At 43.5% G+C, this 23,712-nt stretch overlaps 1 protein-coding gene across 1 annotated transcript in view; it reads right to left on the bottom strand.

Moving 5' to 3' along the window:
* Positions 1-3,948: 3,948 nt before the first annotated feature.
* stra6 (signaling receptor and transporter of retinol STRA6) overlaps positions 3,949-23,712 on the bottom strand; it is a 66,176-nt gene continuing 46,412 nt past the window's right edge. Inside the window, exons 13-18 of the mRNA XM_059946625.1 lie at positions 21,228-21,361; positions 18,848-18,965; positions 16,112-16,213; positions 11,284-11,447; positions 10,003-10,140; positions 3,949-4,909 (exon numbers count right to left, since the gene is read on the bottom strand). Coding sequence (XP_059802608.1) covers positions 4,683-4,909; positions 10,003-10,140; positions 11,284-11,447; positions 16,112-16,213; positions 18,848-18,965; positions 21,228-21,361 — 883 coding nt within the window. The 3' untranslated portion in view covers positions 3,949-4,682. The remainder of the gene's footprint in view (positions 4,910-10,002; positions 10,141-11,283; positions 11,448-16,111; positions 16,214-18,847; positions 18,966-21,227; positions 21,362-23,712) is intronic.

Below are 23,712 nucleotides of genomic sequence, written 5' to 3'. Positions count from 1 at the left end.
CCGGCCCTTCAAGGCACGCCCAACAATCCCCCGATTTCATCTGAGCCAAATCACGGGATAATTTACAATTTACTACCCGGAGAAAACCCACGCGTTCCCGGGGAGTACGTACACACTCCTCACAGGTAGGGGCGGGAATCGAACCTGGGTCACCTGTACTGGAAAGCCTAGTGCTAACCACCAGGCTACCATGCCGCCTTTTTAAAAATACGGTACAGTACATACAGAAAATGGCAGCTACGTGGGGAGTACTGCCAGGGCCAGACGTTGGAGACATTTAAGAGACCTGCACACAGATGAAATTTTTAAAAAACGATTTGGAAAGATTAGCTTTACAGTACTTGCCACTTGCATATTGAAACATGCTCCCTCAGGGCCCCAGTCCGTTTGACAGCCGGGGGCTGGGTTAACGTTTTCCTAGTTTCTGTGTGGAATGAGCTTCCTGTAGAAGTAGTAGAGGCCAGTTCAGTTGTGTCATTTAAGGTAAAATTGGATAGGTATATGGACAGGAAAGGAGTGGAGGGTTATGGGCTGAGTGCGGGTAGGTGGGACTAGGTGAGATTAAGGGTTCGGCACGGACTAGGAGGGCAGAGATGGCCTGTTTCCGTGCTGTGATTGTTATATGGTTATATAGTTAAAGAGCCGAAACATTTTTCGTACTTTTCGTGGTGGCATGGACTAGAGGAGGGATGTTGCTCGGGACGGCACACGAATGGCCTTTAGGCAGAGATATTCTCCAGTTCTCGGGCTTCTACCTCTGGACTCACCGCTTTGGGTCTGGACGCACTGAGCGGGCGAAGCAACGTTCCAAGGGTGCTAACTCAAGCCGCTGAACTACACACAGCTGGTCCTCCCCACCGAAGACCCACAGGATCACCGAGAAGCACCCACATAAAGTTAGAGGAATGTGCAGGTACGCGAGGACCCAGAACAAAGAACCTTCAACTCGGTTAAAAGCTCATGCAGTGAATTCATTCTGCGTTTAAGGCAGCGGTAAGGTATACCTTGTGAAGCCCCCATTTCTCCTATTGGGGCTGCAAGATTCAGAATGGGAGTTTTAATGGTAGCAGGCGGAGTAGTGTAGGGGTTAGCAGGTCGCTTTACAGCAGCGTCCGATCCGGGTTCAATTCCCCTCGGCTGTCCGTACATTCTCCCCGTGACGGCAATGGATTGCCTCTTCCCACATCCCAAAGACGTATGGGCTTGAGCTGGTGAGATGCGGAAATGCCATGTTGGCACACGAGAAAGATGGCATCACTGATTTGGTCCAAACACATTTCACTATACGTGTTTCCATGTACAGTACACGACAAATGAAGTTAATCTTTTTAGTCAATGCCAATTGCACATAAATCTCATTTTTGAATAGGAAGAGGAAACAAAAATACAAAAATCTTCCAGTAACTGCTGCCTTCCTCTCTCCTCCTGAGCACAGGTACATGGATGCAGGGTGTGGAGGGTTATGGTCTCAGCACAGGTCAACAGGAGTAGGCAGTTTGAATAGCTCAGTTACTTTTCTATGACTATGATCCATCTTGCCCCCTTCCCCCATCATCCTCTTTCCTCCCCCATCCACACACACACTCCTTCCAAACTTCCCCTCTTTAATCAATTCTCCACCTTCCTCTGTCGGATTCTATCTTCCAGCTTTGTCACTTCCCAGCTTCTATCATTCCAAGTTACAGTCCTCTTTCATCTGTCCATCAATCCCACCCCCCACCCATCACCTCCCAGCTCTTTTGCTCCACCCATTCCCATCTTTCTTTTTGTTGTCTGTCCGTCTCTCCACCCACCCCAAACTATAAGACCAGATGAAAGGTTTTGACAGTCCATTTCCCTCCACAGATACTGGGTTACCCACCGAGGTCCTCTCGGATTTTGTGGTTACTCCTGCTGTCCGCATTGCAATCTGTCTCCGAAGAAAATTACGAGTAACAGCTTAAGTGATAAAGTTAACAGTTTAAGCCATTAACCTTAGATGACATTAACCGACAGGACTATACATAAACAAATGGAACAACTGTTTTTACATTTGTTTGGCAAATGATCCAGATTGGTCCTAGTCTCTCAACACTTCCCGAGACTGAGAATCCAAGCACTGAACCCTCCTGTATCAACATGAGCTAGCATTAACCGTACAATTGTACAAGCACTCAGTGTGGAATTGAAGAGTACAGTAAACCCACTTCCCCTTTATTTACCGGCAGTCTTTTTTGTTCTTTTTGCTTCATTTACCTGAACTTTAGTTGTAAATAGAAATTGGCCTGGGAGGAATGAACGTTTAACAGATAACTTACAAAATGCTCTCCAAAACAAATGCCACTGATGTGAGTGCAGGGGGACTTTAAATTCCTCACTTGATAAAATATCATATCTTTATACCCTTCCTGGCTCTACAAGTGTTCAGACAGCTGAAGAGTTTAATGTTCTAAAGATTAACTTTATGTCACACGTACATCAAAACAGTGAAATGTATTGTGTGCATCCACGACCAACAGTAAGGATGTTCTGGGGGTGGGCTGCAAGTGTTGTCATGCTTCTGGCACCAAAAAATATTCCCACAACATACTAATTTGGAATGTGCGAGGGAACTGGAGCGGTCAGAAGAAACCCATGTGGTCACAGGGAGAACACAAAACTCCCTACAGGCTGCAGCGGGATGTGAACCCCAATTGCTGGCACTGTAAGCATTACACTAACTTATGCCACCCTATTATCCAACAATTATTAAGATATGGCATACAGTCCTTGGCTAGGTGATTACATTAAAATCTTCTGTAGGTTTTCACAACTTCACGGAAGATTATGTTGATTGAAAGAGTTCTTATTTGTCAAATCTTTGCAGTCATAAAACATAGTCAAACCTAAAATGGTCCGAACCCCTTCCTTGGAAGGTACCAAAGATGTGCACTAACACATAATTGGTGGCTCCAGTTTCTGAAGTACAATCCCAAATAAAGTCAATAGATCTGAAGTAGAGGAAAATTTAAATCAGCCATTTAGCACAGGAACAAGCACAAATCACCATTCCGGGAAGCAAACCTATTGGCGGGGTTTCAAGCAGCATCAGCTTTTGGAACGTAAATATCAACAGCAGATGAGTCCATGCTAAATGCAATGCTTAAACCCTCTGATATTCTTTCAAATTCAGCTCTAGGCCCAGCAAAAGAGATTTTGCTGGGATTGTTCCCACCTTTAAGCAATGGTGTTTTGTACCTCTTGTACCACATTTGCTGTCGGTTGTCCATCAGATATGATAATGTCAGGAAACCTAAGCAGGATAGATTTTTTTTTTACAAAGGGGAAAGCATTGGGATAGTTTCACTCTCTCGAACTCAGAAGTCTGGGTCCAGTGGTATGAGTGGTCATCACAGTTGGGGTTTTCCACGGAAGGCAATGACTTCTTCTGTGCCTCGTCATGCCCTTGGAGCATGTAGCATTGTAGACCGTTGGATCTCACTGTTAATCTCGTCTGTCCAGTTCCCCGGAGCTGACTTGTCCCTGTCTCACTGGGGTCCATGGCTTCTGGCAATTCTCACCTAGTTTAGCCTGTCATAGGGGAGGACGGGGGTCTGGTTCTGTTACATGCAGATGGTATAAAGTTCATTGAAAGAATGCTTAGTGACACCTCTAAATCAAATACACCTGAGACAAGTCACAGACAGTGGACAATCCACTTGTGCATCAATTCTCACTGTCAGAAGAACAATTTGCAGGAATTCTAAACTGTTTTAAGTGTTGAATGGGTCAGGAGACCATATCATTGGCAAGAGTGCTGAATACAGAGATTAAACTGTTATCTCCACATGCCAGTTTAGCCACTAAAACAAATCGTATTGATGTCTTTCTGGAGGCAGAGACAGACTGCACATCACAGTGACCTTTGGCAAAGACTCTTCTAAAAAAAAATCACCCAACATCGAAAGAATCAGCTACAAACACAGTGCGTATCATATGTACATGTTCAAGTGTGTGGATTAAACGCATTTATTTTAAAAATTAAGACTAACAGTGAGAAATTCACAAATTTTTCATAATTTTTGGTACTTTAAAAAGATTTCAATTTTGTACATTATCAGATTCAAAAATAAAATGAAGCTTTATATTTTAAAATAAGTATACCTATAAGAGGCAACATTGGCACAGTTCGATATACCTCCTTGGCAACATCATTGTAAACAACTTCAAACTGGCCCACCTTAATTCACAAAATCTGACAGCTAGAAAGAAATCAAAACAACTGCAGATGTTTGAAATTTAAGAATGGTGAAATACTCAGGTCAGGCCACATCAGTGGGAAGAGAAAGAGTTAACATTTCTTCCCCTGGGTGTGATGTGACCTGTTGAGTACTTCCAGCATTTACTGTTCTCATTTAAATTAAAGGCATACTGGAAATTTGCAACCACTAATAAATCACCCTAATATTGACAAATCGGTCAGTAAATGACGACATATTGTTCCTTACAATATTGAATATGGCAGATTTGAGGGAGTTCAGAAACAGCCCACTGAGCTACCTAGTGGTCTGTCCCTGTAATTACACCAAACTTTGTCAGGAAATCAATCCAGAAGTTGTAACAGGAAATAGAGGCCCCCTATAAACAAGTTCGCAACCTATACACAAGATTTTTAACCAACTTGCTGGTCTAGATTATTTGCATCACCAGATTCTTACACGACCCTATTCCTTTTGGCATAGCTCAATTTTAACAAGGTCATCTGGGGCCTGCTTGCAGGCAGCGCTAAGTTCCCCATTGGTAACCAGATCATTAGATGTGCAAACTGCTGCCCTCCGGGAACTAATCAACGCAGGATTGTTCAGGAGGGTGAACATCAGGGACCATCTTGCTCGAATGCGTTTGGACTTCGCCGTCTTCTTGGACGTCTGATGGGGCACCAACTGAATCCCTGCAGAGCATCAAAACAAAGGCATTACCACAATGGTCCAGGCAACTACACAACCACCTGCAAAACCTCCAATGGTTTAGGCAGCCATTGGTTGGATGGAGCCCAAGTGCTTCTGTGGTAAATACTAGACTGGCACTGCAGCAAAGAGGGAGGAGACTGACTGCATTAAATTTATAGTCAAAATGATGCACTAGCATAAACAAATCAGACCACAACATATAGAATAGTACAGTCCCTTTGATTCACAACGTTGTGCTGACCATTTAACCTACTCAAAGATCAATCTAAATCTTCCCTCCCACATATCCCTCCATTTTTATTTCATCCATGTGCCTGAGAGACCTTTAATACACATCTGACTCCACCACCACCCCCCGGTATCACTTCACACACACCGATCATCATTGTTGCATGTTCTGTCATATGACATAGGTGATGCTGGTCTTCCAATCTGTCTTAACCATGATTGTACATGGCAAATTTTCCTACTGTTTGCCATTGCCTTTACAGTGTCTTTACAAGATGGGCGACCCCAACCATCATCAATACTCTTCAGAGATTGCCTGGCGCCAGTGGTCACATCATCAGGACTTGTTATATGACCCAGCTATTCATATGAACCCCTCCAATGGCTTCATGTGACCCTGATCTTGAGGGGGGAGGGGAGGGCTAAGCAGGTGCTACACCTTGCCCAAGAGTGACCTGCAGGCTAGTAGAGGGAAAGAACATCTTACACCGCTTTTGGTTACAACACCTCTCACCCCGTCACCCAATGCACCCACCACTGTGTATGTGAAAAAAAAATTACCGCTGACTACCTCTCCCAAGCACCCCCCATACTTTACTTCAATCACCTTAAAGTTTATGCTCCCTTGCATTACTATTTCCATCTTGGGTGGAAAAAAAAGTCTCTGGCGATCCATTCTATTTATGCTTTTCAGCAAGTCACCCTTCATTCTCCTATATTACAAAGAGAAAAGCCCTAGCTCTCGCAACCTATCCTCATAAGACATGTTCTCTAGATGAGGCAGCATCCTGGTAAATCTCCTCTGCACCCTCTCTAAAGCTTCTTCATCCTTTCTTTTAGGAGGCGACCAGAACTAAACACAATACCCTAAATGATTGCCTAATTATAGTTTCATAGGGCTGCAACATTTCTTTGTGGTTCTTGAACTCAAACCCCCAACTAATGGAAGTCAACACACCATACACCTTCTTAACCACTCTATTAACTTGCATGATAGATGTGAATCCCACGATCCCTCTGTACCTCCATACTATTGAGAATTTTGCTATCAACCCTATAGAATTAGTATAGATGCACAATATTTAAGAAAGTGTCCTATCAATGCTCAGGACATGAAGGTACCTGGTGGATAGCAGACTCAGCTCAGAATGGTTTGAATCTCATTAAATGTTGAGAAGGTGATTGTGAAGAGAAAGATAGAGCTTAATTTCATGGACTGGAATTTCTAATTCTTTCAGGCTTCATCTCAAAGAGAAACCACACCATAAAGACACAGGAGCAAATTACACCATTCCGCCAGTCGAGTATGTTCTGCCATCGCAACACGGCTGACTTATTATTCTTCTAAACCCTTTTCGCCTGTCCTCCCTGTAACCTTTGACACCCTTACAGATTCCTGAACCCAACTTCAAAAACAAATGGTAACGAACAGTAACTACGGTGAAGCGTGTTCCAGTTAGATGCTCCAAATTCGATTGGTTTGGGAAGAATGTGATGCAAGGACAAGTCCAGCTGCAAGATTGTTTAATGTCATCTCCAGTACAAACTGTAAAGTATAATAGAATTGCTACTCTGGATCCAATGCAGCACAAAAAAAAACACAAGGAACACAATAATAAAAAAAAACCCGATTATAAATATATAAGATAGCTTGTATACGACACACTCCTTGATTGTACGTACACAAGGCGAAATCTAGGTTCAGGACCCTACCATTCTGTCAGTCACCTTATGTACAAAGTAGTAGTGGTTGGAGGTTGCAGTGGGTGTGAACTTGTTGATCAACCTTACTTCTTGGGAAAGGTAAATGTTTTTGACTCTGATGGTCCTGATGTGGATGCTACATAGCCTCGTCCCTGATGGGAGTGGAACAAACAGTCCGTGAGTAGGGTGGGTGGGATCCTTCACAATGTTACTGGTCCTTTTCTGGTACCTTTCTGTATAACAGACCAATGATGCGGGGGGGGGGGGCATAGTGGTTGAAAGCCACGACAAAATCCCAAGGCTTGTTCAGTGAATGGCAAAGCAAACTCCAGCAGGACCGACACCAGACACACAGACACATGGTCTGTACTGTGCTATACTGTTCTTTTCCTAGAACCCCAAACTGCTCCAATCCATGTTGCACTGTTCAAATTATAAATATCTGATGGCTTAATTAAAAGCAGCAGAGGATCTTAATGATTTAATTCATAGAAAACAGCGCCAAGCCTAGCAGAACTATGCTGGTGCCACTTTTTATCTGAATATCTTTGGAAAGTTAGAGTCCACTTCCATCATCTGTTCAAGCAGCACATCACAGACCACCAACAACCCGTGTGAAACATTTCTCAGTTTATTATCCGTAAAACTGCTGCCTAACTGGCCCAACTGCAGAAGAAACCGATTCTCACTCTGAAGCAACTGCAACCTCTTCTACTCCAAGGAGGAGAAGCACGGCCTTTTTCATGTGACCAAACTTTTCCATCCCAGGGCAGTTAAGTGACCCACTCTGCTCCCTCACCACAACCACAAAACTTCTCTTGGAATATATGGTCCGTAAAACTGAGCACAACCAGCAATTATAAAAAAAAATTATGTTAAAAGCTATCAAAACATTGGTTAGAAAATCGTAAGCAAGGGATTCTATGGTAACTAGAAATACAGAGCAACACACACAAAATGCTGGAGGAACTCAGCTGGTCAGGCAGCATCCTCAGAGAGGAATAACCAGTTGATGTTTTGGGTCAGGACTGGTTAAAACTTTGGTTAGGCTGCACTTGAGTATTCAGTGTAGTTCTGGTCACCTGGAAGGACGTGGAGGCTTTCAAGAGGGTGCAGAAGAGTTTACCCAAGATTTGGTCTTTAATCATGACACAAGGAAAGGTTGGACAGACTTGGAATACAAACAAGAAAAAAAAAACTGCAGATGCTGGAAATCAGACTAGGATTGCTTCCTCAGGAGCTGGGGCTGAGAGGAGATCTGATATAAGGTTTATAAAATGGAAACACTTTTGTCTATTTATCCTTTTTCTCTGGGTTCGTCCATTCATCATGTGTCGTATGACGTGGGCGATTACGGTCTTTCCATGACCATGACTGTTCTTGGCAAATTTTTTCTTTCAAAGTAGTCTGCCATTGACTTCTTCTAGGTAGTGTCTTTACAAGATGGGTGACACCAGCCATTATCAATACCATTGAGAGGTCACCTGACTAGTGTCAGTGGTCGCGTAACCAGGATTTGTGATATGCACCAGCTGCTCAAACAACCATCCAACACCTGTTCCCCTAGCTTCACGTGACCCTGATCGGGGCGGCTAGACGGATAGTACACCTTTCCCCAAGGATGACCTGCAGGCTAGCAGAGGGAAGGAGCACCATTTGGTAGAGACATATCTCCACCTGCCACCATCTTTTCAGGGCAGAAAAGCCAAATACTAGAGAACATGCATTTAAATGGTGGGGGGGGGGGGGGGGAAAGAGTTCAAAAACAAGATATGCAGTGCAGTTTAAAAAAAAAAAATACAGTAATGGTGCCTGAACAGGCTGCCAGTAGGTGCACGATAAGGAGATGTAGACAAGTAGTATCAGAGGTCTTTTTTTGGGTATTTGTACAGATGGTCTTTTGCCACTGGTTGTTTGTCAGTTTTTGTCAGAAGTAGATTTAATATGTGTCATGAAAGCAGCAATACAATGCAATACATGATAAATATAGAAAAATATCATTACAGTATGGATATTAAATAGTTAAATTAAAAATTGCTAAAACAAAAAAAAACACAAATATATCAGGCTCATGGGTTCAATGTCCATTCAGAAAATTGGATGGCAGAGGGGAAGAAGCTGTTCCTTTATCACTGAGTGTGTGCCTTCAGGCTTCTGTACCTCCTTCCTAATGGTAACAATGAGAAGAGGGCACGCCCTAAGTGATGATGGTCCTTGATATTGGATGCCACCTTTCTGAGTCACTGCCCCTTGAAGACGTCTGGGATACTATGGAGGCTGATACTCATAATGAAGCTGATTAATTTTACATATTTCTGTAGCTTCTTTCGAACCAGTGCAGTAGCGTCCCCCTCACCCCACTGGATGGTGATGCAGCCAGTCAGAATGCTCTCCACAGTTCATCTGTAGAAGTTTGTGTTTCAGATGACAAACCAAATCTCCTCCGACTCCTAATGAAATCTAGCTGCTGTCATTGTTTTTAAACATTTATTTTATTGTATTTGTTTGTTCTACTGTGAATGCCTGCAAGAAAATGAATCTCAGGGTAGCACATTTACTTTGAATTTTGGTGGAAACAGATTGATACTGGTGTTTTAGAGACGGGAATATGTAGGGAATGGAAGGGGTAGGGAATGGAAGGGGTAGGGAATGGAAGGGGTAGGGAATGGAAGGGGTAGGGAATGGAAGGGGTAGGGAATGGAAGGGGTAGGGAATGGAAGGGGTAGGGAATGGAAGGGGTAGGGAATGGAAGGGGTAGGGAATGGAAGGGGTATGCATTACTGGGCAGAAATAAAAGAGATTGAGTTTAATTCAGTATCATGTTCCACACAGACATCGTGAGCTGTAGGACTTGCTCTATGTTCTGAAGGTTTAGGCCCATTGTTGCTGGTGGAAACCATACAGTCCCATCCAAAGCAGAAGTTAAACTCTGTCCTGGTTTTTGCTTTGAATGGGACTTAGAAGCACTTGAAGTTGTCTTAATCTAGATGGAAGAGGCTCTTCCCAGGGCCCATCAGCAAGCTTTACATTTAAGAATTCCAGTCCAATGGCCTGAAACTGTTTGTTTTTGTACAGAGTTGGTCAGCACTAACATTTTTACAAGTCCCACCCACCCACCCCACCAACACCACAAGTGACTGACCTTCCTCTTCATTTTTCCTGTTGTCACCTCCACTTAACGGCAGGCTCTTGGACTGAAGGAGGAGAGCGCAGAAGACTTTCATCAGCGGATGGGACTGGCTGACCTCTACCAACAGGAAGCCTGTGTAACACCGATAGCCTGCCATCGACAAAGAAAGCACTGATGAAGTGCATCAGCCCAAGGTCAACTAGCCATTACAGATTACACAGGTGCACAGACATGAGGCATGTTCTGATCGCGGAGGTGGAGACAAGAAACCTGGCATGTGGTCTCTGGCGCCCTTCCTGTCCTCTAGTGCAGAGTGTGTGACACTCACAGGCTCACAAGCATTGGAATCAGCAGGAAAAGTGAAATGCTGCACTAAACATGCACACGGGGGAAAAGGCACAATTAGCAATCCGGGCAGCATCTGAGGTAGAAACAGAAATAGATGTTTACAAAGATGAGAAAAATCTGCGGATGCTGGAGATCCACGCAACACACAAAATGGTGGAGGAACTCAGCAGGCCAGGCAGCCAAGTCAGGCCTCGGCCCAAAACGTCGACTGTTCACTCTTTTCCAATAGACGCTGCCTGGCCTGCTGAGTTCCTCCAGCATTTTGTGCGTGTCGCCTCGATGTTTACAAGTAATAACCATTACCAGCTTCTGCAATTTAAAAAAAAAGGAAATTTACAAGAATAAGTTTGAATTGCATTACGCACCCAGCAAGAACCCTTGACAAGACTAGCAGATAACATTACAGCATAGCACAGGCCCTTCAAGCCCACATTGTTGTACTGACCTAACCCACTAAGATCAATCTAACTCTTCCATCCCACATAGCTCTTTACTTTTCTTTCATCCATGTGCCCAAGAGTTTAAGTATCCTTATTACATCTGCCTCTATTCCAACCCCCAGCAGGGCATTCATGCACCCACAACTCTGTGTAAAGAACTTGCCTCTGACATCCCCCCTATTCATTCCTCCAATCACCTTAAAATTATGCCCCTTTGTATTAGCCATTTCTAGCCCGGGAAAAAGTCTCTGCTGTCCGCTCGATCTTTGCCACTTATCATCTTACACACCTCCATCAAGTCACCTCTCATCCTCTTTCATTCCAAGGAGACAAACCCTAGCTTGTTCAGCCTCAAGACATGCACCCAGCATTCTGGTAAATCTCCTCTGTACCCTCTCAAAATCTTATCAAGTCATTTTGGACAAAAAACTCCACTTGCATTACATTGGCAGTTCTATGGAACAGTGAAACAGAAACACAATCAAATAGAAATAAACTAAATTACCTGGGTCTAATGATTCCACACCACGGTTTAGAAGGCTCAGATCCAGTCTACAGAAGTGAATGATGTTGAAGGTCTCTGTGATGATTATCCGCCACACTCCGGCAATACACCCAATCAAGACATTGAACATAAACAACAAGTATGTGAAGATATATAGGCTTCGTCTACAAAAGAAAGATTTGATGTTTTAGTTAAAATTAACTTGCATTCTCCATGAGCAATTGCCTCCTTAGCCAGCTTCAAGATATATCCAGTCTCAGGTTCTTGAACCACCAGGAGATGCAGAGGTCAGAGGTCCCAAACCACCAGGTCCAAGAACAGTCATCAGGTTCTTGATCTGATTTGCACAACCTGAACCCCAGCTCAGCAATGGAACACCACCGACCATCTCTTGCGCTACCATCGACCTGTCTGTGTCTGTTTTGTTTCCCTCACTGTTCTTTTTTGTCCTTTCTCTTCACTGCCTTGTAAAAATTGTACATGGCTGTGACCCTGCTTTTCCATCACACTGTACCCCGTGACCCCGCTTTTCCATTGCACTGTACCTCACTACGCTCATGAGAATTTACTCTGCTTGGACACCCAAAATTCAAGATTTATATATGCTCAACAATAAAAAAAACATAATGAGGTGCATTATTTGTATCAACAACAAACAAACCCTAGTGGATGCTGGGATAATGCCACACATTCAGGCACCAACACAGCATGCCACAACATCTGGCAGGACAACACAGAACACCACAAACAACACACAGCACCAGGAAAACAAGCCCCATTCCTTCTCCTACCCACACACATACACAGTTCTTTAACACCAGGACTGGCCACCACCTTCGACCTCCAGTGGACTGACTCAGGCCTGCCTACAGTGAGCTTCCCCTTCCCCAGTGGGGTCGTCGAGATGCACCCACTCTGCTCCAGTCAACAGGCCTTGACATCCAAGTTGACCCGGAGGCCTCAATCCTCCACACAGATCCCAGGGCACATTGATCACGGAACACTAGACCTAGAACTCCGGGCTTGCCGATGACAGGACTGTGGTGAACTACATATACCTGTCTGGACACACCCCTGCTGACTGCTCCTGTGGCTCCTCCCACAGACCCCTCTATAAAGGCGATCAAGGCCTGAGCCCGGCCTCTCAGTCTCCAGGATGTAATATGGTGGTCACTCACTGCTTGTTCCTTCTTCCAGTCAATAAAAGCCGATATCTCGCCTTCACGTCTCAGAGTGAGTTATTGTTGGTGCATCAAGGACCCCAAATACTAGGCTTTCATCTTAGTCTCACCAACTTGCAAATTTAGGGGGTTGTTGGAATTCATCCTCCTGTCTGCATTGAGTTCTGAATTCAGAACCGCAGACTACTTGCTGACCAGTGGGTGGGTGGGGGGGGGGGGAGGCCTTGTCTCCCCTCTGCTGGCTGTACACCTGACATCCAACCACAGATGTCTCGTGTCTGCGTCATTGGCCTTTGGACGCTGAGTGAAGACAGACTCCAGCCTGACCTCTAATTCCCCCTACATCCCTGCCCCTAAACCCTAGCCTGACCCCCAACTCCCCTGTCCCCAAAACCATCCTTACAGTCCCAAAATAACAAAAATAAAAGCAACCAAATCTGAGACACGACTCAATGGAGATCGGAGCTCAGTGTCAGTTTGGAAATCCCAGCCTTACTCCTGTAACTGGTGTATCAACAAGGGATGCCTGTCTGTGTAGGAGTGGGAGAACCAGGCATCAACTGGCTCCAGGGCTTCACAGCTGTCTGCAGAGCAGCCAGTGAACAGGAAGTATGCTGGATGAGGTGCATTGTTCACATCAAAGGCTGTGGAGGAGAAACTCCTTGTATTCTGCCTAGGTGGCAACCAATCTGATGACTCGAGTATCAGTTTCTCCTTCCGGTAAACAAATCCACCCCACTTCTATTCTCCACTCTGACCATTTACCTCTTCTCACCTGCATATTACTTCCCTTTGGGTCCTCCCCTCCTTCCCCTTCTCCTATCAGATTCCTTCTTCTCCAGCCCTTGACCTTTCCCACCCACCTGGCTTCACACCTATCACCTTTCAGCCAGTCTTCTCCCCCCCACCACCCACCTTTTTATTCTGTCATCTTCATCTTCCCCCTTCCTTCTCGGTCCTGAAGGGTCCGGCCCAAAACATCGACTACCTATTCATTTCCACAGATGCTGCTTGACCTGCTGAGTTCCTCCGGCATTTTGTGTCTGCTACTTTAGAAGCTCTTGCATGATTTCTGGGTGAATTCTGGGCCAGGAAATATCATAAACAGTCACACTGACTACCCTTCAAGGAGTGTGTTTTGTCACATCTCTTTTCACCAAGCTGATCCATGAAATACCCCAACACCTCAGAGTTCAGAACCAGAACAACTGGGGAAGAGTGTTAACCATGGTGGCACAACTACAACAGTTCAATCAACACAGGGTTCCCAAATTTTTTTTTTGAAAATGTCATGGACCAATATCATACCTCCAAGAGGACCACAACTTTCTCACTGGGTTTGGAGTCTCCAATGACCCGGAGAGCTATGTTGGCTGGAGCCAGGGCTTTATGCTTTGGCTCTTGTTAGTGTCACCCATGCCAAACAGGTCAAAGGTCAGAGGCCAAACTAAGAATGGTCTACTGGTCATCCAGGTTCAGGGGTTCAGCTCAGGGCTAACAACCCTGAATGGTCTAACAATATTGTTACAGAAACAACAATGAAGAATCTTTTTACACCTGAGAGTGATGGCATTCTTGAGTCTCTACCTGGGTCTTGCATGACCGACAGCAGTGAAAACTGAGTGGAAGCTACTGACATGGCGGAGGAAGCTCTGAACTCCAGAGATGGAGGACCTTCACTATTGCCCTCAATGCCAGCAGTGTAATGGACAGCAAGTACCAATACAATTATGCAAGGGATCCATGAACCCCAGGCCAGGAATTCCCGAATTAACTGAAACCCCAGTATTAGGGTACAGGTTTCCCCCACTATCCAAAGGTAGAGCTATGAAACCCGTTTGTAAGCCGAAATGTCGTACAGCGAAGAAGCAATTACCATTAATTTATATGGGAAAAAGTTTTGGGCGTTCCCAGACCCAAAAAATGACCTACCAAATACCACAAAACCTAAAATAACACTAACATATAGTAAAAGCAGGAATATGATAAATATACAGCCTATATAAAGTAGAAATATTGTATGTACGGTGTAGTTTCACTGATCAAAATCGGGAAGATAGCGAGCCAAAATCGATTTGGAGAGAGAAAAAAAAACAAAATCGGCATGAACACGCATGTGCACATACACACCTACGCACGTACATGCATATGTACATACATGTGTACTCACGTACACGCATGCGCACACAACTAACTGCCCGCACGAGGCTTCACGGTCATGGTAGTCTCTCTTGGGGTAAACACATGTATAAAGTGGTGCCTTTTTTTTGTAAAAGCAAAAATCCTCTGGTTACCGAAAACCGGTACTAATGTAGGTCTTTCGTAACAGCGAGCTGTCGTAAAGCGAATGCTCGAAAAACGGGGGCCACCTGTACAGCCTCTCCACAATCCTCCCATTGTTAAGTCCCTGAACCAATCACCCCTTTCACCTCTTCCTAGTGGTGCAGACACATTCTCAGATTCTTTAATCTATCTCCGACTATTTCTCTACAGGGGTGTAGCAGTTAGCATAATGCCATTACAGTGCCAGTTATCACCAATTCTTGTTGCTGTCTGTAAGGAGTTTGCAAGTTCCCGTGACTGCATGAGTTTCCTCTAGGTGCTCTGGATTCCCCCCCATGTTCCAGATGATGTCAATGTAGACTTGTGTGTGGAAGGTCATGTTTGACAAATCTTATTGAATTTTTTGAAGAGGTTACGAGGAAAGCTGACGAGGATAAAGCAGTGGATGTTGTCTATATGGACTTCATTAAGGCCTTTGACAAGGTTCCGCACGGAAGGTTAGTTAGGAAGGTTCAATCATTAGATATTAATTTTGAAGTAGTAAAATGGATTCAACAGTGGCTGGATGGGAGATGCCAGAGAGTAGTGGTGGATAACTGTTTGTCAGGTTGGAGGCCGGTGACTAGTGGTGTGCTTCAGGGATTTGTACTACGTCCAATGTTGTTTGTCATATACATTAATGATCTGGATGATGGGGTGATAAATTGGATTAGTAAGTATGCAGATGATACTAAGGTAGTTGGCGTTGTGGATAATGAAATAGGTTTCAAAGTTTGCAGAAAGATTTAGGCCAGTTAGAAGAGTGGGCTGAGCGATGGCAGATGGAGTTCAATGCTGATAAATGTGAGGTGCTACATTTTGGTAGGAATAATCCAAATAGGACATACATGGTAAATGGTAGGGCATTGAAGAATGCAGTAGAACAGAGTGATCTAGGAATAATGGTGCATAGTTTCCTGAAGGTGGAATCTCATGTGGATAAGCATGGCCCCCAGCACAATCCAGAGATCATGTTGGTCATTGTGTTGGTCATGCAAAAACGACAGATTTCACTGTAAGTTTCAATGTACACATAACAAATAATATTCATTCTTTAGGGTTTTTGTTCTGTTTCGTGGTTGTCTGTGAAGAGCAAGAATTTCAGGTTGTATGATATATGCATTCTCTGTTACCAACTTGAACTATTAAAGCTAATTTATCTCTGCTCTCACTGTAAGCATTTTATGACTATGATCTTTGCACCATATTGTTTTGCACTCAACACTACCTCTGTGTATACCTTACACTCTCCACACAGGCAAAGAGTTTCATTGCTACCTGGTGTGTTTGACAATAAACTAATGTAAAATCAAAGACTCCTGTACCTGTTAGTGATGCTCAGGCTTTGTCCATCCTTCTGCAGAAAGATAAACCGAGCCAACAAGTGTTGAACAACCAGGACCACAAACAAAGCCAACCAAAAGGGCCTTAATGAAATGAAAGAAATATTAATTAAAAAGATCACCAAGTGACCCTTAATTTAATAATTCTTATTAAAAAGCCAGTGAACCACCTATGTATCCAGACTCAGGACAAATACAATTGGAATTTTGGGCCCATTATCTACAAAAGGGTGTGCTGTCATTGGAGAAGATACAGAAGAGGTACTCTAGAATGACACTGGGAGTGAAAGGGTTAATTTATGAGGAGCATTTGATGGTTCTGGGACTGTACTCATTGCAGTTTAGAATAATGGGGGACCTCATTGAATCCTGAAAGGCTTAGAGAGGATGTGGAGAAGATGTTTCCTATAGTGGAGATGTCTAGGGCCAGAGGACACAGCCTCAGAATACAAGGACATCCCTTTAAAACAGAGATGAGGAGAAATTTTTTTAGCCAGATGGTGGTGAATTCATTGCCACAGATGGCTGTGGAGGCCAAGCCATTGGGTATATTTAAAGCAGAGGTTGATAGGTTCTTGATTAGTGAGGGCGTCAAAGATTGTGAAGAGAAGGCAGGAGAATGGGGTTGAGGGGGATAATAAATCAGCCATGATTGAATGGTGGTGACTTGATGAGCTAAATGACATAATTTTTGGCTCTTGTTAGTGTCACCCATGCCAAGCAAGTCAAAGGTTAGAGGCCAAAGAGTGGTCCACTGGTCAGCCAGGTTAAGGGGTTCAGCTCAGGGTAACAACCCTGGATGGCATTACAATATTGTTATTTGTTTCTTCAGACAGGTAGATACTGATCAGTAACCAAACCACACAACAGAGAAATCAAGCCACACATCAGAGCGTAGTGATTGTTTTTTTTTTAAATGAGGTGAGGGCACAAGCCAGTTGAGATAACCTCAAAGCATTAAACTTCCCCCTGTGCAAAAGCAACACAGATCCAGAGGCTTGAGATGCAAATTAGCCATAGTCTGACTGAACTGGAGAGAAGGCACGGAGTCCAATGGCTTCCTGGAGCAGGAGTTCCCAACCAGGGATCCGTGGACCCCTTCCTTAATGGTGGTGGTCCATGGCATAAAAAGGTTGGGGAACCCCTGCCCCAGAGGGACAATTAGGGAGGGGAGTTAGAGGTCAAACTGGAGTTTGGGCCTCTGTTCCTTGCCCAAAAGTCAAAGACTTGGATGGGTGACAAAGGGCATCAGTGGATGTCAGGCTGTCCTAGGAACATGGGTTTTGGGATCAGATGTCCATGTGAGCAGGAGGCATGAGGACCGGTGAGTCAGCATGTCTGGAGTTTGGAGTCCTGTCATCAGCTCATCCAGGGGGCAAAGCTCGATTGGGAGGCTGGAAGTTGAAGCTAAATGGCTGAACCCTGGGTCTTAGAGGCCTGTCCTGGAGTTGACGGACTGTCCACGTGTGTGGGTGGGTAGAAGGGTGGAAAGAGACTTAATTTGCTGTTGTTTATGTTCTGGTGGGTGGGCAAACAACATTGGTACCACAACGTGTGGCGACACTCTGCACACCCCTACACGTTGGTTAATGCAAACAATGCACGTCACTACGTTTCAACGTACATGCGATAAATAAACCCGAATTTGAACTGTTAAGTGATATCCTAAACATCTACTAAGCTGTATGCACAGGAATTGTTGGGGAGGAAATTACAAAACCTTCAGAGATGGTGTGTCCATAAGTGGCTTCCCTAAAGCTGACACTTTCAGAATCAGGTTTATTATCATTGAGGTATGTCATGAAAATTGTTTTGCGGCAGCAGTATAAACAAGGCATAAAATAGTAAGTACAACTTACAAAAAGGAATACAAAAATAAATTAGTAGTGTAATAAGGAAACATAGTAGAATCAGAATCAAGTTTATTATCAACAGCATGTCGTGAAATTTGAAGCAGAATGCGATAAATAATAGAAAACATACACACACACACACACACACACACACACTTATTTAAGTAAGTTGTGCAAAAATAGAAATAAAAAAGTAGTGAGGTGGTGTTCATGAGTTCAATAAACATTAGGAAATCAGATGGCAGAGGGGAAGAAGTTGTTCATGAATCACTGAGTGTGTGCCTTCAAGGCTTTTGTACCTCCTTCCTGACAGTAACAATGAGAAGAGGGCATGCCCTGGGTGCTGGGGGTCCTTAATAATGGTTGCTGCTTTTTTGAGACATTGCTCCTTGAAGATGTCCTGGATACTATGGAGGCTAGAGCCCATACAGGGGCTAATTCAGGAGCCTACTAGTGTCACTTAGAGGTTGTAGCTCACTAAGGTAAATAAAAAGACCAATATGATTTCAACATTTAAGAGAAGTTGTCTAAGTATGGGGATGGGTGGGGTATGGAGGTCTGTGGTCCAGATCAACATGACTAGGGCAGGATAATAGTTTGGCATGGATTAGATTGGCTAAAGGGCTTAGTTGTGTCTTATGACTAATATCAAACTCAAAACAACACACAAAATGCTGGAGGAACTCAGCAAGTCAGGAAGGATCTATGGAGGGAAATAAACAGTCGACATTTCAGCCCTATACCCTTCGTCTTGCATTCAAAGACAAAGCATGCAGTATTTTCCTTTCACCAGTCACCTATAGGATATTTTAATCTTAATCTTTTAGGAACAGGAAATTAGAAGGGTTCTGTACAGTACACTCACCACATGTTCTCTAGGACCTTGAAGAGAAGCAGTTTTTGCCCGTTGAGCAATGGGACGATGATAAGAAAGGAAAATAGGAGGAAACACAAGTATAACACCACGACTTGTATGACGAGCCCTGCATGGAAGATTCACAAGTGAAAGCAATTACAATTTCAATAAGATCAATATTAAAGTTCTCCTTTTATTGTTTAATCAACCGTATGTGCTGAGCATTGCAATAAACACTAACATTCAATTTCATTGACAAGTTCTACCACTGCCATAAGCCAGCAGGAGGTTCATCCGGCCAGAAATCCTCAACGGATTAGTTGCCTTCAGAGACCGGGTCTGCTTCGACATTAGTCAGGGACTGGATATTCTGCAGTAACCAATTCTCTCTCAATAGCTCTACCTATCCACAAGTGTTAGACCTGGAGTGATATAATATTCTCTTCCTTACTGGTTGCATCACCTTTGGATATGGAGGGACCACTGCACAGAATCTGAAACTACAGCAGAGGGTTGCAGACTTGGCCAGCTCCAGTATGGGCAATAGCCTTCCAGCATCACGGACATCTTCAAAAGGTGATGCCTCAAAAAAAAAGTGACGCTCATCACCCAGGACATGTCCTTTTCTCATTACTACCATCAGGGAAGAGGTGCAGAAGCCTGAAGAACCACACTCATCTTTTTAGGAACAGCCTCTTCCCTTCCATCATCAGATTTCTGAACAAAGTAACACATGAACACTACCCTACTATTTGTGCACCACATACATACACGTCCTGCAAGCCAAAGCAAATTTCATGCCAGTGATATTAAACCTGATTCCACCTTCAGCTCTGACAAGCTCAGTGCGATGGGCTCCCCATTGTTCATTCACTCATTCCACTAGCAGGGGCTGCATTGTGGTCTACGATCACACTGTGGTTGCTCTGCTAGGCTACTTCTGTAGCAGTTTTCAAATCCTTCAAGGACGAAGGATCAAATTTATACATTTACACGCATTAGAAAATTGCAGTGGTGCGTTGGCACTACATGCAAAAAAAACATTAATTGATGTAAACATTATAAATAATTGTTTAAAGTGTTTACAGTGCAGTGCTTGAGGTAAGAGAAGGGGTTGGGCAGGGGTGCAACTAGAACGATTGTTGAGATTAACTGCCTGGGAGAAGAAACTTTTAAGAAGGCGGGAGGTTTTTGTTTTAATAGCCCTATCGCATTTTTCCAGAAGGGAACTTTTGGAAAAGGCAGTTTTTATAGGGTGGGTAGACTCGCAATGATTTTTTCTGCTGACGCACAAAAGTCCTGCAGTGATGGTAGACTGCAGCCAATGACCTTTCCTGGTAGTTTGCGCTAGTTTTTGTACATTGTGAGAGGAGGTTCTCTGCCACAGGTTTATTTATTATTAAAGCATCCATCTCTGAAATTCTTCTTCTCCAGATAGCCACACAGCCAAGAAAGGCAGCACAATCATCAACTCCCAAATCCCTCCTCCCCACACCAAAAAAAAAAGAAAATGGAACAAGCACGGTGACCCTCCACCCACCTCCTTCCCCCCACACAAAAAAAACCAAGAAAGATTGGGTGAAAAGCACAAAACGAAAATCCGTAAGGCTGAAAAAAACCAGTCCACAGTCCAAGTTCACATCCATAATGCAGAAATGTGGACAACATTCTCCCTCTCTGTAGCAGAGCAATCTCACTAGTGATTAAAAAGGCACGTGTACCAAACAGAGGGTGGCAATTGCATGGAAACACCACTGCATAGTGTCCCCAGATCACATCTTGCCTTGTATCATTGCTTGGTCTTAATTCTGGAATTCACTATCCAACATTACCTATGAAGAGCCTATAGTGGTTTGACAGAGCTGTTAACAGCCCCTTGGAGAACCGGGGATGGAGAGTAAAGCAGCAGTAAATCAAAACAAGGCCAAATTAAAAAGAGATATGGAAATATTACAGAAACCAGAATAAAAACTAGTAGAAGATCAGAGACATGTAGATGTTGGTGGGGCAAGTTCTAGCCATAACAGTACGTCAAAAAAAAACTACAAATTAAAAAAAAGTTAATGGCTCATTTTGGATCAGTCACCATAAGTCCAATACAGAGGTAAAGTTGCACAGAATTCTCAGGCCATGATTAGAATGGAAGGGCAAACTGTTCCGTGACCAAGTTGAAAGTTTCTTCAGAACATTAACAAGCATTTAAGGTAAATGGGCCAAATGGTCTGTTCGTGCACTGTACTTGACTCGATACATGCACCGAATATCCAAAGGGGAACAGAAGTCCACCATACCTGAGCAATATCTAACATAGGCTTGCACTTGGCTCTGACCCAAATTCTTTTAGTTTCAACATGGAAACGACCGATTTTAACCCTTCCAAACCGGTTACCTAAAGAGATGTATGCAGCCTGGTAACTGGTGAAGCTCATCCAACTGACAACAGTAGACTGAGAGGGTCTGATGCGCTTTTGGACATTGAAGACTTTGCGTGAATCTCCTCGATAGAGGGCCTTCAGATTTTCTCTATTAATGAAGGAATTTAGTGGTTAACTTCAACACAAGTAGACAGTGACACTCCACAGAAAATAGGCAAAGCACTTTTCTATTACAAGCAGCTATATAAATAGAACTATACAATTTGGAGTTCAGGAGAGGTGGTCCCCGAAATGCACCTAAGGTAGGTATCAAGCTATATCCATCATCAGACGAATGTGAAAGCTGTCATTTAAAATGGAGGCATGCAGGGACATATTTGCAGAGGCTGGTTCATTAGGGGCGTTTTATAAGGAAGCAGAGTTTTTGAAGCACCTTCGGCTGGTTTACCAGTTGAAATCAAAGTTGAGTTTATTATCATACACATGGGTACAATGAAGAAGTTCACAAACACGAGAAAATCTGCAGATACCGGAAGTCCAAAGCAACATGCACAAGATGCCGGAGGAACTTGGAAAAGGGTAAACAGTCAATGCTTCGGGCTGAGATCCTTCATCAGGACTGGAAAGGAAGAGGAGAAGTTAGAGTAAGAAGGTGGGGGAGGAGAAGTAGTACAAGGTAGTAGGTGATAGATGAAACTGGGAGGGGCAGGGATGAAGTACAGAGCTGGGAAGTTGATTGGTGAAAGAGATAAAGAGCTACTGAAGGGGGAATCTGATAGGAGAGGACAGAAGACCATGGAAGAAAGGGAAGGGGGAGCAGCACCAGATGGAGTTGATGGGCAGGCAAGGAAATAGGGTGAGAGAGGGAAACAGGAATGGGGTATGGGGGTGGGGGTGGTGAACAACTCCCAGAAGTTGGACTTTTTTTTGCAGCACCGGTACATCATAACCTATAAACAACAATCACAAGGAAAATGTAAACTAAACATATTTTACATGATGTTTTTCAATAAAGGGCACAAACAGAAAAAAACTTTTAGTGGAAGGTAGTCAATGTTATTAACTAGAGAGAGTGGGGTTATGCCAGTTGTTTCAGCACGGTGTATAAGTGCATCTTCTAGCTATTTTTGGAATAGTTAGATCATAGATAGATACTTTATTGATCCCAAAGGAAATTACAGTGTCACACTAGCATTACAAGTTCACAGATATACAAGTACTAGAAGGGAAAAATACTTAAAAACAAGTTACAGTGACATGCAAAAGTTTGGGCACCCTGGTCAAAATTTCTGTTACTGTGCATAGCTAAGTGAGTAAATGATGACCTGATTTCCAAAAAAAACATGGTTGAGGATGACACATTTCTTTAATATTTTAAGCAAGATTACTTTTTTATTTCCATCTTTTACAGTTTCAAAATAACAAAAAAGGAAAAGGGGGGCCCAAAGCAAAAGTTTGGGCACCCTGCATGGTCAGTACTTAGTAATATCGCCTTTGGCAAGTACCACAACTTGTAAATGCTTTCTGTAGCCAGCCAAGAGTTTTTCAATTCTTGTTTGGGGGTTTTCACCCATTTTTCCTTGCAAAAGGCTTCTCGTTCTGTGAGATTCTTGGGCCATCTTGTGTGCACTGCTGTTTTCAGATCCAGATTCTGTTTATTGTCATTTAAAAACCACAAATGCAATGCAGTTAAAAAATGAGACACCGTTCCTCCAGAATGATATCAACAAAGCACATGACAAAATAGACACCACCAGAAAATCCACATAACGTTTGGCAATCCCCAATCCAGAGTCCGGAGAGGCTGCTGCATATTAATATTGCGTTACCATCTTGACCATCTACCATTTTGAGGCCAATCCACAGATTTGATGATGTTTAGGTTGGGGGACTGTGATGGCCATGGTAAAACCTTCAGCTTGCACCTCTTGAGGTAATCCATTGTGGATCTTGAGGTGTGTTTAGGATCATTATCCTGTTGTAGAAGCCATTCTCTTTTCATCTTCATCTTTCTTATTTATTTTTTTTTAAAAACAGACTGTGTGATGTTTGCTTCCGGAATTTGCTGGTACTTAATATAATTCATTCTTCCTTCTACCAGTGAAATGTTCCCCGTGCCACTGGCTGCAACATAAGCTCAAAACATGATTGATCCACCCCCATGCTTAACAGTTGGGAGTGTTCTTTTCATGAAACTCTGCACCCTTGTTTCACCAAACATATCTTTGCTCATTGCGGCCAAAAAGTTCTATTTTAACTTCATCAGTCCACAGGACTTGTTTCCAAAATGCATCAGGCTTGTTTAGATGTTCCTTTGCAAACTTCTGATGCTGAATTTTGTGGTGAGGATGCAGGAAAGGTTTTCTTCTGATGAATCTTGCATGAAGGTCATATTTGTGCAGGTGTTACTGCATAGTAGAACAATGCACCACCACTCCAGAGTCTGCTAAATCTTCCTGAAGGTCTTTTGCAGTCATATGGGTGTTTTGATTTGCCTCT

Source organism: Hypanus sabinus, chromosome 21 (genome assembly GCF_030144855.1).
Source record: "Hypanus sabinus isolate sHypSab1 chromosome 21, sHypSab1.hap1, whole genome shotgun sequence".
Classification (NCBI taxonomy): domain Eukaryota; kingdom Metazoa; phylum Chordata; class Chondrichthyes; order Myliobatiformes; family Dasyatidae; genus Hypanus; species Hypanus sabinus.
Note: the sequence above shows the minus strand (reverse complement) of the source record. Positions and strands in the feature narration are given on the sequence as shown.